Genomic DNA, 16,433 nt, shown 5'->3' on the forward strand with positions numbered 1-16,433 from the left:
CTATCCCTTAACTTATTAGATTGAATTGTTCAACAATTTGTGTTAACTGGTGCTTCTTGTACTTCAGATACTTTTCGAATGAATTTTTTTTCTTCTCTAAAACGCTTTCGGTCATTATGAAAGCGTTTTCAATTGTTAAATGCAGTTAGTAGAATATTCTCATGGTTGACCTATTAGACTGAATTGTTTAACAATGTGTGTTAACCGGTGTTTCTTATAAAAAACACTTCAAGTACTTTTCGAACCAAATTTTTTTTCTCTAAAACGCTTTCAATTATTATAAAAATATTTGCAAACGGTTAAACGCGGTTAGGAGAATATTCTCATGGCTGGCCTAACCCACAAACTCAAAATGCCAATTTTGGCAGATTCCCGGCCCATACTTTTGCAACAAGACAAAGAGGACACGGAAAACTCACCCAACAAGCTCATGTGTTCAGCTTTACTTCCACTCACCATTTCATCACTCATCGCACTCGCACACCTTTCCTCCTCTCCCTCACCCAAATTTGGAGCTCAAAAAAAGCTCCATTTCTTGGCGGGGGCTGAGACTCTTGATCTGCGCGCAACCTGTTTGATAAAATGGCGCAGTGGGCTTGTGTCTCCGCTGCTAACTTGAGCTGCCAAGCTACCATCGTAAACACTCAAAAGCAACGAAACAGTCCTGGATGCGATGCCTTTTCTTTCAAAGGCAGTGAATTTATGGCTCAGAGCTGTAGATTTTCAAGCCCACAAGCTGTTTATAGAAGGCCCAGGAATGGTGTTTGCCCCTTGAAGGTTTGTTTTCTATAATTTTTTTAGTGTTTTTGTTGCTAAATTGTTGAATTGTTAAAAGGGTGGTCAAGTTATTTGTGTGTGATTGTAATGGCATAGGTTGTTTGCGTTGATTATCCAAGACCAGACCTTGACAGTACTGCTAATTTCTTAGAAGCTGCGTACTTCTCTTCCACTTTCCGAGCCTCTCCTCGTCCAACCAAGCCGTTAAAAGTTGTGATTGCTGGTGCAGGTGATTAATTCAATCTGATTTTATATTTTTTGGAAAATCAATTCCTAAATTGCTTAGAACTGAATTGGGTTTTATTCTTCTGTTTATAATGTCTCGTAGGAATCCTGTATGTATACGAAATATAGCATTTTCTCTTTTATTAAGGGATTAATATTTATTTTCTATATGTTTTTGCAGGTTTGGCTGGTCTGGCAACTGCAAAATATTTGGCGGATGCGGGTCATCAACCTATACTACTAGAAGCGAGAGATGTTTTAGGCGGAAAGGTTTTCGGCCGCTCTAACTTTATCCTTCTATGAAACCATATTGCTGTTAGCTTGAAAATGTTATAACTTACATGTTTCATAGCTAATAATTCGGAATCTCTTTTAAAATTTACCAAAGGAAACATAAGGAACAGAGACATAATCCATTAGTAGGAGAGCAAGGGAAGGATTGTTTTACATGCTTAAGGAAATTTATTATGAGTTGCAAAAATGAAACACACTAATTTCTTGAAACCTATTGCCATCTAAAGACAAAGTTCAAAAGTAGAAGCTTCAGTCTTACATTATGAAGCTATATGTTATCTTTGGTTACGATACAATTTGCTCCTCCATGGAATGAAACTGGTGGAATTTGGGGACCTTGTATAGTTGTGCTTTCTAGTCTTTCGACTTATGTCTTGTCCTTGTTTTTATCTCAAACCATTGCCCAATAGTTTAGTCAAGCAAGACAGAATGGATTTTCATTTTAGCGTGTTTGAATGCTGAGTTTCAGTACCATTATTGATTAGGACATATTTTCTTATGATGAAGGATGGTGGGTTGGGAATTATTGAGTTGAGTGCTTTTGATCAGACACTCTTATCTGTTGGTGGCGGGGTGTGTGTTGGGATGGGGGATGTGTTGTCTGACAGGTCCTAAATGTGTAAGGGTGCCCTGCTATTTATTTAGGTGTTAACAGTAGCAGCCATTTAGAGGTCATTGTCCAATTATATCAACATTCTAACTCGATAGGTCTGAAATCGTTTTTTTTTTTGCTTATTTAACTCTCCATTTTTTCTACAGGTGGCAGCATGGAAAGATAGTGATGGGGACTGGTATGAAACAGGCCTGCATATATTCTGTGAGTTTAATTTTTCTCTTTTACTTATACGAAAATGCTTTTTTAAACTTATAGAGAGGTCCTTTTTCCAAATAGATTCTTCATGCTACATTTGGGTGGCTGGTATAGGAGAGGATGATGGAGTGTAACAGTGTAACAAATCTGGGAATGAGATTCCTAGTAGTTAGTAGCTTGCATTATTCTCCTTCCAGTGTTTGGTTCAAAGTTCAGACTGTGCCAGGGTACATGGAGTCCACTATTTATGTTTTATATATAGAAAATAAAATAAAATTCCTCTTTAGAGGTATTGAATGAGAGCAAATTACACTGTCAGGTAATTACGCTGGCAAGTGATTATCTTCTCTGAAAAGATAAAATGAAAGTCAGATTGAGACGTTCACGAAGCTGAGGAGAAGAATTTGCCGATGTATAAATTTATCATATTATATATCACTACAATGAGCGGTAGGTCTCGGGTTCGAGACTTGGGAGCAGCCTCTCCATAAATGGGGGTAAGGCTAGCCGACATTCACCTCTCCCAGACCCTGCGTAAAGCGGGAGCCTTGTGCACTGGGTACGACCTTTTATATATCACTACAATATTTTAGCTAACAAGCAAGCTGCAACAGAGGGAGGAATAAACTAATTCTGGGTGAACGTTGCTATATGTTAATGAAACAAAATGTTTAGGATTATATTTGATTAGGAATGTTCTCTTGGTCATGAGGAGACTAAGAAATGTATGGTCACTCACCCTTGGATTTGATATGAAGGGTGGAAAATAAATGGATGTGCTTATCTTTTAATCTCAACCCTTGATATCAAATTTAAGGGAATCCTTGGTCACCTGGTGACCAAGAGAATGGGACACTATATTTGATGGGGTTTTGAAACAGTACTTACAAAATCAGAAAATTTAAGGTAGCTGTACCTAACATCTTAGGGGTTCGAACCCCAGGATTTCCAGCATCTGTTTTCATTGTCATCTTCTGTCCAAGGTGGATCTACATTATTTACACATTGCTTAATGAAACTGGTTGTATTTCTTTGCTTTAGGAATGTTCTATAAAACCAGACTACTGTCGTCTAGTGCTTTTACATAGACAGTTGCACAGTGGATTTAATTTCTTATGATGTAATTCTTTTTGTTTGTGTTGGCAAGTTGGGGCATATCCAAATATTCAGAATCTGTTTGGAGAGCTTGGTATTAACGATCGGTTGCAGTGGAAGGAACATTCTATGATATTTGCAATGCCAAACAAGCCAGGGGAGTTCAGTCGGTTTGATTTCCTGGAAGTTCTGCCAGCACCCATAAATGGTAAATATTACAGTCACCTCTTGAAGATTGAAAGTAGTTTGTTTACAAATGCAGAAAATTCTTTCTGTTCCTGGGAAGGTACCTTGCTTTATACACGCATTACAAAATACTTCATAGATGGAAGTACTGCAATACCTAGTCTATCCAATTGTCTGTCTATATTTGATAACCAACGCTCGCACTGCCAACCCTTTATTATCAACTGTGACCTAAAGACCAAAACATGAATGAAAGAACAATAATTCCTCATTGTAGCTTTAGGGCACCCTGCAAATATTCATACAAATATGTCTTTACTCGCATTGTAAAAGACAATTTTAAAAGTTCGATTCAAATTCTGGGAGACAACCCTGTTGCTTCATGATCAGATGATATACAGCTGTGTTCCATGTCACTGTGTATTGTTACTTTTTTGAGCTTCTTGTGATTGCGGCTTGCAGGAATATGGGCCATATTGAAGAACAATGAGATGCTGACTTGGCCAGAGAAAATCAAGTTTGCAATTGGACTACTGCCAGCAATCCTTGGTGGGCAGGCTTATGTTGAAGCCCAAGATGGCTTGAGCGTAAAAGACTGGATGAGGAAACAGGTACTCTAAAATATTTGATCATGTTCTTTTTGCATGTTTTATTGAGCGAGTCACGTGTTGTGACATATTATTAGGCTAGCTTATGTGCCATGAACACATCTCATAATGAGTTGAAAGTTAAAGAGTTAACATAAGAGGATTGTGCTTAGACAAACCTGCTTCCTGACCCTTCAGTTTCACAACATGAACTGTGCCAAGGTTGGTTGATCTCAGTACAGTATGCTGAGAATATTAATCTAGTCAACATTCCTGGTACTAGCAGATAAGACGATGAAATTATTAAAATGAGATTTGCTGTACTTGTAAATTATTAGTCTATAATAAGACACTACTTATTATGGCACATAGAAATCCTATTTGGCACTAGTTTGGATTGTGAAATTCTGTAGGCACCAGTATCTGGTTTTCCATTTACTGCTTTTGTTTCATAATGGTCAAGATGTGAATGAGGCAGTGCTAGCCTCGTGAATTTTGAGAAGAAGAGGTAGGAGTTTTGAAAAAATTATCGAAATCTTAGGAAAAAAAACCTAAGAAAATTGAACTGTTTTTCTCTTTGAAGGAAAAATAGGCATAAGCTTATACATGCTCATAATTAATTATAACTGAAATCCACAAAATTACATGTCCAGTGAGAGAACAAGAGATACTTACAGAAATAAAAAAAAAACTGAGAGATTGCGACAGAATACTATGCTTGTCTTAGTGATTTAACAACTTTTAATTAATTGTTTGGAAGAACTACCAGCCAAAAATATAGTAATTAATATGTATATTAGAACAAAATTTTGGTGATTCGCAGGCCAGTTTAATATTTCCTTAAAGTCTATGGCGCCCGGCTGGGCATTAGTGAAGCTTTTTCTGTTATCTTGATGAAGATGGTTTATACAAGGAAAAACAAACAGTAATTTATGATTTGTCCTTTTCTCGCAGGGCATACCTGATCGAGTAACTACAGAGGTGTTTATAGCCATGTCAAAGGCCCTTAACTTTATTAACCCTGATGAACTTTCAATGCAGTGCATATTGATTGCTTTGAACCGATTCCTCCAGGTATATTGAATTACCCCAACTTGACTTTTAGAAAAAATCTTGTTCCTTTTCCTTCATATAATATTGGTATGGAGGAAAATAAAAGATACAATGTTATGGCTTCATGTGCACCATTAATGCAAGTTTAGAACCACGTCTTTTTCGTTTCCTTGTATATTACATGGAGCTTAAGTCAGATCTCAGAAGCAACATATCCTGAGTAGCATTCCTTGTGGAAGATCAGTCTCAATTTTGGATGGGTTCCTTCTCTGTATGCACTACCGTATATAGATGATCAGTAAACTATTATTTAGTGGACAAATTTTTGTTACAACCTAGCATTTGCTGATCAGCAGATTTGCGCACATGTAGGAGAAACACGGTTCCAAGATGGCTTTCTTGGATGGTAGTCCCCCCGAGAGACTCTGTGCTCCAATTGTTGATCATATCCAGTCATTGGGCGGTGAAGTCCGAACTAATTCCCGAATACAGAAAATTGATCTAAATAACGATGGAACTGTGAAGAGTTTTGTACTAAATAATGGGAGCGTGATTGAAGCAGATGCGTATGTGTTCGCCACTCCAGGTTTGGCACAGTTTTTTTTGTTTAAGATTTTATAATTTGGTCTTTAATTTATATTCAAGAGATTGTTTGATTTTCTTTTAAACAGTTGATATCTTAAAGCTTCTATTGCCTGAAAACTGGAAAGAGATGCCATATTTCAAGAAATTGGAGAAATTAGTTGGAGTTCCAGTTATCAATGTTCACATATGGTAAGTGGAGACAAACTGAATTAAACAAGAACAAAAATAGCTCTCGCGCTCGCTCTCTCTCTCTCTCTCTCTCACACACACACACACACACACTTACACTTTTGATTCCTTATTCTTTCATTATCAGAAAATAAACCTGGATGGTCTCTATCGAGAACTGACCCAATTTATTTCTTTCTTTAAATTTTGTTTTTGGCTGGGAAATTTCAATAAATGAGAGAATTTTCAAATAGGTTAATTGCAATATTTCTAAGTTAAATACAAGCCTTATCCCTGGAGATTGGGACTGCCTGTTGTACTTTATGCACAAACGGAAGCAAATTATAACAAAGTACCAATATCAACGTCGTAGGCGAAAGCTAAAACAAACAATCTCAAACTAACACAAGAGATTTACGTGGTTCGGCGTAAAGCCTACGTCCACGGGTGAAACACTGCAAGGAATTTCATTAAACAAACGGAGATTGCAAAAGAGTGTTTAAACTCTCACAACCCAAATCCCACAAATTACAAACCCTAAACCAAACGAGTAGAGAACCCAAAACTAACGGAGAAGATTCTCCCAAATTGCTCTCTAACTCACAACAACAACAACAACAACAAAGCCTTTTCCCACTAAGTGGGGTCGGCTATATGAATCCTAGAACGCCATTGCGCTCGGTTTTGTGTCATGTCCTCCGTTAGATCCAAGTAATCAAGTCTTTTCTTAGGGTCTCTTCCAAAGTTTTCCTAGGTCTTCCTCTACCCCTTCGGCCCTGAACCTCTGTCCCGTAGTCACATTTTCGAACCGGAGCGACAGTAGGCCTTCTTTGCACATGTCCAAACCACCGGAACCGATTTTCTCTCATATTTCCTTCAATTTTGGCTACTCCTACTTTACCTCGGATATCCTCATTCCCAATCTTATCCTTTCTCGTGTGCCCATACATCCCACGAAGCATCCTCATCTCCGCTACACCCATTTTGTGTACGTGTTGATGCTTCACCGCCCAACATTCTGTGCCATACAACATCGCTGGCCTTATTGCCGTCCTATAAAATAAAATTTTCCCTTGAGCTTCAGTGGCCTACGATGGTCACACAACACGCCGGATGCACTCTTACACTTCATCCATCCAGCTTGTATTCTATGGTTGAGATCTCCATCTAATTCTCCGTTCTCTTGCAAGATAGATCATAGGTAGCGAAAACGGTCACTTTTTGTGATCTTCGCTAGATTGCTCCGGTCATTAGTAAGGATAAGTATATAAATGGATAGAGATAGGAAAGCAAACACAAGATATACGTGGTTCACCCAGATTGGCTACGTCCACGGAATAGAGGAGTTCTCATTAATTGTGAAGGGTTTACACAAGTACATAGGTTCAAGCTCTCCTTTAGTGAGTACAAGTGAATGATTTAGTACAAATGACATTAGGAAATATTGTGGGAGAATGATCTCGTAACCACGAAACTTCTAAGTACCGAAGTGTGGTATCGTCTTGACTTTCCTTATCTGTCTCATAGGTAGATGTGACATCTTCTCTGGAAGTACTCTTCCTCCATCCAGGGGTGGTATCTGTAACTGGTGGAGATGCACAAGGTAATGTATCAATGTCACTTGAAGCTTACTTGTAGTTTCAGGCTTGGTCAAGCGCGATACAAACCATGTAGTAGGAGTCCCCCAAGTCGCCGAGGTAGGGGATCTGCTGAAAGAGGTGACAGACAAGGTAAGCAATCAGAGCTCCGGCTGATTGTTCACATTCTCCCTATCTTGCAGGCAGCATGAAGGATAAAGAGAAGAAAAATGAGAAGAGATGATATGGAATACTTTTGCTTTTGAAGAAGTAACTTTCCACATGCTTATTATTGAACTGGGCTTGAGGGTTTTCTGGTTTCCTCCAGAGTATAAGGCCGACTGAAGAATTTGAGGGTCAAAACAAGTCCATCAAATCTAGAGTACGTTCGACTCTGCTGATATGGGATACTTTTGCTTTTGACAGAGTAGTGGATGTATCGGCACGTGTGCTGTTACGTTTGTCTCCACATGCTTCCTTGTATCATTCTCACTTGCCCTATCTGTTCCTCAGGTAGATGCGGTATCTTCCCTGGAAGCATAAGATGTTGAAGATGAGTACTCGAGAGCAATGCCAGGTAAGTAATCAGGTAAGGGGTTCCAGGCAGTCAGTTCCTGATTGGAAGCTTGATTCCAAGTGCTGACTGATTGCTCTCTTTCTCCTTGTCTTGCAGGTAAGAACAAGGCCAAAGGAAAAGACGGGGAAAAAGCATGATATGGGATACTCTTGCTTTTAACCCTGATGATATGAGATATTCTTGCTCTAGTATAACTTGTTTACAGAGGTATTATCGGGGGGAAAGAAAGCTGAATATTTCGAAAGGCTTCGTTGGGAGTGCCCTCTCAGATAAGAGGAAGGGTTGAGCATTTTTGCAGGTCTGCCTGTCCGTTGGGGATGGAGGTCGACATATATAGGAGTCTCCCTAACATCAAGTAATAATGCTATTCCTTTACCCTGCTTGGTCATAGCATGGTAGTGGGAGCTGCCAGCTTCACAAGTTTTAACTCTGTCAGAGCACTTTGAAAAAGTGGTCTGTGGTATCTGGAAAGCTAATGTTGCGTGTGAAGATTACAGACAAGCTTTATCCAAGGAGATCCAGCTCTTGAAGTTGGGAAAGTGGTGCCTCTTCGGTTTTCGAACAAGCAATCCTGTCGGGAATCCGGCTCTCGAGATTCGGAGAACGATGCCTCTTCGATTTTTGAGAAAGCAATCCTGCTGGGGGTCTGGCTCTCGAGATTCGGAGAGCGATGTCTTCGATTTTTTAGAAAGTAATCATGTTGGGAGTCTGGCTCTCGAGATTCGGAGGGCGGTGCCTCTTCGATTTTGGAGCAAGCAATCTTGTTGGGAGTGTTTTCTCGAATGTGAGTAAAGGTTGGGCATGTTTGCTAGTCTACCTTGCCACAAAGCACAGAGGTTGACACACAGGGACTTTCCAATTATCTAGCAGTGGTACTGTTCCTTTACCCTCTCTTCGATTTTTGAGAAAGTAATCATGTTAGGAGTCTGGCTCTCGAGATTCGGAGGGCAGTGCCTCTTCGATTTTGGAGCAAGCAATCTTGTTGGGAGTGTTTTCTCGAATGTGAGTAAAGGTTGGGCATGTTTGCTAGTCTACCTTGCCACGAAGCACAGAGGTTGACACATAGGGACTTTCCAATTATCCAGCAGTGGTACTGTTCCTTTACCCTCTCTTCGATTTTTGAGAAGGTAATCGTGTTGGGAGTTTGGCTCTCGAGATTCGGAGGGCGGTGCCTCTTCGATTTTGGAGCAAGCAATCTTGTTGGGAGTGTTTTCTCGAATGTGAGTAAAGGTTGGGCATGTTTGCTAGTCTACCTTGCCACGAAGCAGAGGTTGACACACCGGGACTTTCCAATTATCCAGCAGTGGTACTGTTCCTTTACCCTTGTGGGTAATAATATGGTAGCTAGACCTTCAAAATTTATGTGTCTAAACTTTGTTAGTGTTGTTTCTTTGCTATTCTTTTACCCTTCTTGGTCAGAGTGATGTAGTGGGAGTTGCAAGCTTCACGTGTCTCAACTTTGTCAAAGAACTTTGGCAAAGTTATATGTGGTACCCATGAGCTACTGTTGCGTGTGGGAAGTGGGTGATTGAACAGTACGATTCATGTGCTTTCTACTTCGCCAGAAATCTTCGACAAAATGCCCATAATTTCCGCAAAGCTGAGTGTGCGTGTGACAGGTGCTGACAAGGCTGGAAAAGTAGGTGCCTCTTCGATTTCTGAGATCGACCCTCGTGGTCTCTGAGCAGCCCAGCTTTTGAGAAAGCAAGCCTCTTCGATTTCTGAGATCAGCCTTCGTGGTCTTTGAGCAGCCCAGCTTTTGAGAAAGCAAACGCCTCTTCGATTTCTGAGATCGACCCTTGTGGTCTCTGAGCAGCCCAGCTTTTGAGAAAGCAAACGCTTCTTCGATTTCTGAGCAGGCGCCTCTTCGATATCTGAAGCTTCGTCGAGTGCAGATTTTTATAGGGGCTGACATTAAGTTCCAAAGCACACTTGAATATCCACCAGTAGAAGCTCCATTCTTGCACTTCTAAGATCTTGATTTGTCCGACCTCTTCTCTCTTCAACACCTTTGAAAATGTCTGGCCCTCCGACCGTCGTTTTGACTTGAACCTTGTTGAAGAGGCAGCCCCGCCTTCTCCAGACAACATATGGCGCCCATCCTTCGTCTCCCCTACTGGTCCTCTTACCGTTGGGGATTCCGTGATGAAGAATGATATGACCGCTGTGGTAGTGGCCAGGAACCTTCTCACTTCCAAAGATAACAGACTACTTTCCAAACGGTCTGATGAGTTGGCTGTTAAGGATTCTCTGGCTCTTAGTGTTCAGTGTGCAGGTTCTGTGTCTAATATGGCCCAACGCCTATTTGCTCGAACCCGCCAAGTTGAATCATTGGCGGCTGAAGTGATGAGTCTCAAACAGGAGATTAGAGGGCTCAAGCATGAGAATAAACAGTTGCACCGGCTCGCACATGACTATGCTACAAACATGAAGAGGAAGCTTGACCAGATGAAGGAATCTGATGGTCAGGTTTTACATGATCATCAGAGATTTGTGGGTTTGTTCCAAAGGCATTTATTGCCTTCGTCTTCTGGGGCTGTACCGCGTAATGAAGCTCCAAATGATCAACCTCTGATGCCTCCTCCTTCTAGGGTTCTGTTCAGTACTGAGGCTCCGAATGATCCCCCTCCGGTGCCTTCTCTTTCTGGGGCTCTACCGACTGCTGAGACTTCTCCTAAGCAACCTTTGTGAAGGCTCCCTCTTGTTTGTTTATTTTGACTCAAGTATATGTACATATTTGTAACTTATCGGGGATATCAATAAATAAGCTTTCCTTCATTTCAACGTATTGTGTTAAATACACCAAAGCCTTCTTCGCTAAGTTCTTTGAATTTTCTTTTGTTGAAGCTTGTATGTTGAAGCTTTGTGAGTGGAGCATGTAGGTTGAGGTAGTGTTCCCTTAATTTCCCGAGTGAGGAAAACTTCTCGGTTGGAGACTTGGAAAATCCAAGTCACTGAGTGGGATCGGCTATATAAATCTTAGAACGCCATTGTGTTCTGTCCTGTGTCATGTCCTCCGTTAGATCCAAGTACTCAAGTCTTTTCTTAGGGTCTCTTCCAAAGTTTTCCTAGGTCTTCCTCTACCCCTTCGGCCCTGAACCTCTGTCCCATAGTCGCATCTTCTAATCGGAGCGTCAGTAGGCCTTCTTTGCACATGTCCAAACCACCGTAACCGATTTTCTCTCATCTTTCCTTCAATTTCGGCTACTCCTACTTTACCCCGGATATCCTCATTCCTAATCTTATCATTTCTCGTGTGCCCACACATCCAACGAAGCATCCTCATCTCCGTTACACCCATTTTGTGTACGTGTTGATGCTTCACCGCCCAACATTCTGTGACATACAGCATCGCTGGCCTTATTGCCGTCCTATAAAATTTTCCCTTGAGCTTCAGTGGCATACGGCGGTCACACAACACGCCGAATGCACTCTTCCACTTCATCCATCCAGCTTGTATTCTATGGTTGAGATCTCCATCTAATTCTCCGTTCTTTTGCAAGATAGATCCTAGGTAACGAAAACGGTCACTCTTTGGTATTTCTTGATCTCCGATCCTCACCCCTAACTCGTTTTGGCCTCCATTTGCACTGAACTTGCACTCCATATATTCTGTCTTTGATCGGCTTAGGCGAAGACCTTTAGATTCCAACACTTCTCTCCAAAGGTTAAGCTTTGCATTTACCCCTTCCTGAGTTTCATCTATCAACACTATATCGTCTGCGAAAAGCATACACCAAGGAATATCATATTGAATATGTCCTGTTAACTCATCCATTACCAACGCAAAAAGGTAAGGACTTAAGGATGAGCCTTGATGTAATCCTACAGTTATGGGAAAGCTTTCGGTTTGTCCTTCATGAGTTCTTACGGCAGTCTTTGCTCCTTCATACATATCCTGTATAGCTTGGATATATGCTACTCGTACTCCTTTCTTCTCTAAAATCCTCCAAAGAATGTCTCTTGGGACCCTATCATACGCTTTTTCCAAATCTATAAAGACCATGTGTAAATCCTTTTTCCCATCTCTATATCTTTCCATCAATCTTCGTAAGAGATAGATTGCCTCCATGGTTGAGCGCCCTGGCATGAACCCGAATTGGTTGTCCGAAACCCGTGTCTCTTGCCTCAATCTATGCTCAATGACTCTCCCAGAGCTTCATTGTATGACTCATTAGCTTAATACCCCTATAGTTCATGCAATTTTGTACATCGCCCTTATTCTTGTAGATAGGCACCAAAGTGCTCGTTCGCCACTCATTTGGCATCTTCTTCGTTTTCAAAATCCTATTGAAAAGGTCAGTGAGCCATGTTATACCTGTCTCTCCCAAAACTTTCCACACTTCGATTGGTATATCGTCTGGGCCTACTGCTTTTCTATGCTTCATCTTCTTCAAAGCTACAACAACTTCTTCCTTCCGGATTCTACGATAAAAAGAGTAGTTTCTACACTCTTCTGAGTTACTCAACTCCCCTAAAGGAGCACTTCTTTCATGTCCTTCATTGAAAAGATTATGAAAATAACCTTTCCATCTGTCTTTAACCGCATTCTCTGTAGCAAGAACCTTTCCATCCTCATCCTTGATGCACCTCACTTGGTTTAGGTCCCTTGTCTTCTTTTCCCTTGCTCTAGCTAGTTTATAGATATCCAACTCTCCTTCTTTGGTATCTAGTCGCTTATACATATCGTCATTAGCCGCTAACTTAGCTTCTCTCACAGCTTTCTTCGCCTCTTGCTTCACTTTTCTATACCTTTCACCATTTTCATCGGTCCTATCCTTGTATAAGGCTTTCCAACATTCCTTCTTAGCCTTCACCTTTGTTTGTACCTCCTCATTCCACCACCAAGATTCCTTTTGGTGTGGGGCAAAGCCCTTGGACTCTCCTAATACCTCTTTTGCTACTTTTCGGATACAACTAGCCATGGAATCCCACATTTGGTTAGCTTCCCCCTCTCTATCCCACACACACTGGGTGATTACTTTGTTTTTGAAAATGGCTTGTTTTTCTTCTTTTAGATTCCACCATCTAGTCCTTGGGCATTTCCAAGTCTTGTTCTTTTTTCTCACTCTTTTGATATGTACATCCATCACCAACAAGCGATGTTGATTAGCCACGCTCTCTCCTGGTATAACTTTGCAATCGTTACAAGTTATACGATCCCCTTTCCTCATTAGGAGAAAATCTAACTCACAAATTGACTCTCACCAAATTACCATAAAAAAGAGCCACACACAAATACACTAACCCTAAGGTCTTATTTATAGTGCATAGGACTTAGGTTACAATAAGAATCCTAATAGGAAATAAATCCAAATCCTAATCAAATAGGTAATTAACAAAATCTCTCCACCAAGGAAACTAACTAAGAAGTCAAAATCCAAACCCAAATAGGACACCAAAACCAAATAGGTAACACAAACCTAATTTATTGCATCATCCTAATTTTGAGCCAAAAACCCAACACTGCCATGGGTACATTTGTTTAATCTCTTTGGGTTTCTCACTTTAGTTCTCTTCACCAGTCATCATATAAGGAAACCATACCTTTTAGGTTCCATTGCCTAGATGGCCCAAAAATGTGATTTCCAGGTGTAATGTTGAACATACTATTAACTGGTTTACTTTACTCAATTTCTCTCTGTTTTTTTCATTTCTGTCTGAAGTTTCTCTTTGTTGCACTGAAGTAAAATTTTAGTAATATGTTCTAATCTGATGCTATGGATTTTCTTTAATTGCAGGTTCGACAGAAAGCTGAAGAACACATATGATCACCTACTTTTTAGCAGGTCCTGCTCATACTTAGTTGTGTAGTTTAGCATAGATTTTTCTATAACTCTTACTTTCAGTCTTTCAGGGTGTATCTCATGGTTCTTTGATGTTTGTTGCTTTCAGCTGTACCTTCTGACTAGCCTTGCCATATTCAATCACTGATAGTGTATAATATATAATTGTGTGTGTGCATATGGGTTGTACAGATGCTCAGACATGCCACCCAGGCCTAAGCATTAGAAAAAGTTTGTTCTCTTTAGTTGGTGATAGAATTTATCATCTTGGAGTCGACGATGGAGGTATATTGTCAATAACAAAGTTGGTATTGTTTAGATAATGTGTGTTGCTTTGGTCCCCAAATCTAAGGGTTGCACAAAAATGCTAAGACATGCCATTCAGGCTTAAACATTTAAAGTTAGAAAAAGTTTGTCCTCCTTAGTTGAAAAGTTTGTTGTCCTTAGTTGGTGAGAGAATTTATATTCATTCAGTCCACAATGGATGTAGATAGTCAGAACAAACTTCGGATTGTTAATATAATATTTTCAGTAAAAAGAACTGCAAAAATTACAGTCCGTTCGGTGTATGAGGTATCAAAACTTGTGTGACGGTTTCTTTTGCTTGGCTATGACTTCTGAAAATTGTTTTTAACTATCCCAGTAGGGTTTCTGACACGTCTTTTTTCTCCCCAATGCAGAAGTCCTCTTTTAAGTGTGTATGCTGACATGTCCGTAACATGTAAGGTAATATCTGTTATTTATTACTTATTAGTAAGCAATAGTAGATATTTGTTGGTTTATCTAACTTCTAATTACCATTTTTTTTAATAATGTAAGTTCAGAAAAAAACTATACAATTCTTGATGTCAACATATTAACGAATACTGTAAATCATGACAGGAATATTACAATCCAAACCAATCTATGCTGGAGTTGGTTTTTGCACCGGCAGAAGAATGGATTTCATGTAGTGATTCTGAAATTATTGATGCTACACTCAAAGAACTTGCAAAACTCTTTCCTGACGAAATAGCTGCAGATCAGAGCAAAGCAAAGATTTTGAAGTACCATGTTGTGAAAACACCAAGGTCTCTCTCTAAAGCCAAAAGTTTCAAATATTATCTGAAAAATCACGTTGCAATACGCAATGGAAAATAAATGGCAGGGTTTTTTTTTCCGTACACATGAATTTGTTTGATTGAAATATTAACATATCGTCTAATATCCACCTATCTAAATTGTCTATAATATGGGAATTTCGAGCAACTAATTTTCTATGCAAAATTTTAATAGAAAGTTGGAAACCACGTGACAGCAAATTCCTTGGAAGACTTGGATTTTGATTTACTTGTAATTTTTGTCTCGGTAATTTGGATTCAGTGGGACTACCCTTCGTAAGGGGTTCCATACAACCACTGCCTGACGTGCCTGTGGATGACTTGGTTATGGATATTAGTGTTTTAACTGAATTATGACTCGTTGATGTCTCAGGTCTGTTTACAAGACTGTACCAGGTTGTGAACCTTGCCGTCCCTTGCAAAGATCTCCCCTAGAGGGTTTCTATTTAGCTGGTGATTACACAAAACAAAAGTATTTAGCCTCAATGGAAGGAGCGGTTCTATCAGGGAAACTTTGTGCTCAGGCGATTGTACAGGTAATTTCCATCACGATTTTGGAATTTATGTGGTATGATCAACATCTTTTGTTCATCTATTCCGGAATCTACTTAAACTGATTTCTTTTGGCAGCTTCACTTTACAAAAGTCTTCCTACTTTTATTTTTAATTATTAAGTAATGGAAGTATTTGGTAGTGACTTGAGTTTTCTGTGTTTATAATTACCATAACATAATTCTTGTGAGGCTCAAAGAAAATCTCTTAAGCGGGCGAAATTCTGAGGAATGAGTTTAAACTGCTGTTTTCATGAATGTAAAGAGATGACAACGAGAGAGGCGATAGAGAAATAAAAGAGAATGCATAAAGCTAAAACCTAAAAAAAGAAAAAGAAAAAGAAGCTCTTTAGGTTTCTTTCTTTTAATTTCTGGAGTAAAATTCTCCCCTCCCCTTCACATTTATGTTCTCTCTCCTCACTTTTTTCTCCTTTTCCTTCCAATCCTTTTAGCATTGAGTTTTATATGCTTGGTGAATCGTTTATAATTTCTGTGTACCCTAAACCGTTGAACATTCATGTATTAAAATATGCAGGATTATGAATTGCTTGCTGCCCGGGGTAAAAAAACAACGTTGGCTGAGGCAGCCGCTCGATGACGAGAATCTGAATGCCCCCCACCTTAAGGCAATTATACGAAGATAAGCCTGTTCAGTCCTTTGGTACTGCATCTCTTCACAAATGACGTTATCTTTTGTTTACCGTGTGATATTATCGTGTAAATGTACAAAATATGATCCCTATGATTCATCAAGGAGATCTGTTAACAAAGAAATCAATTCCGGAAAGAAATTAAGTGGAGACGATGTTTAATTGTTGTCGAAATGTTACTCTACAGTTTGTTCTTGCTAAAGCAACACAAAGAGCTCTAAGAGTTGTGATGTGGTCAGAAACTAGCAAATTCCATCTGATCATTCATTGCATTGCATCTTAATTTTTCCTCTGTTTTTTCTATTACATTTTTGAGGGGATTTTGTAAATTCTTTGCCTAAATGAAGTAATGCATGAGTTTCGTTTGATCCATATCAATCTAACGGATTTTTTTGGGGCAAACTACATTTA

General features: G+C 39.7%; 1 protein-coding gene across 1 annotated transcript; it reads left to right on the plus strand.

The window, feature by feature from the left end:
• Positions 1–363: 363 nt before the first annotated feature.
• LOC103400619 (15-cis-phytoene desaturase, chloroplastic/chromoplastic) lies at positions 364–16,196 on the plus strand. Its single transcript, XM_008339270.4, has 14 exons — positions 364–777; positions 874–1,006; positions 1,184–1,272; positions 2,056–2,113; positions 3,255–3,410; positions 3,851–3,999; positions 4,930–5,049; positions 5,401–5,614; positions 5,700–5,802; positions 13,677–13,724; positions 14,402–14,447; positions 14,604–14,791; positions 15,195–15,357; positions 15,908–16,196. The coding sequence occupies exons 1-14, from the start codon at positions 583–585 to the stop codon at positions 15,968–15,970; spliced, it is 1,725 nt and encodes a 574-aa protein (XP_008337492.2). The 5' UTR covers positions 364–582; the 3' UTR covers positions 15,971–16,196.
• The last annotated feature ends 237 nt before the right edge of the window (positions 16,197–16,433 follow it).

The sequence above is a fragment of the Malus domestica genome, chromosome 04 (genome assembly GCF_042453785.1).
Source record: "Malus domestica chromosome 04, GDT2T_hap1".
Taxonomy (NCBI): domain Eukaryota; kingdom Viridiplantae; phylum Streptophyta; class Magnoliopsida; order Rosales; family Rosaceae; genus Malus; species Malus domestica.

Excerpts from the sequence above, each read along its gene's own strand:
- LOC103400619 (XM_008339270.4), top strand. The coding sequence starts at position 583 with ATGGCGCAGTGGGCTTGTGTCTCCGCTGCTAACTTGAGCTGCCAAGCT. Across the intron at positions 3,411-3,850 it reads TCTGCCAGCACCCATAAATG|GAATATGGGCCATATTGAAG; the intron begins GTAAATATTACA and ends TGCGGCTTGCAG. Across the intron at positions 14,448-14,603 it reads ACATGTCCGTAACATGTAAG|GAATATTACAATCCAAACCA; the intron begins GTAATATCTGTT and ends AAATCATGACAG.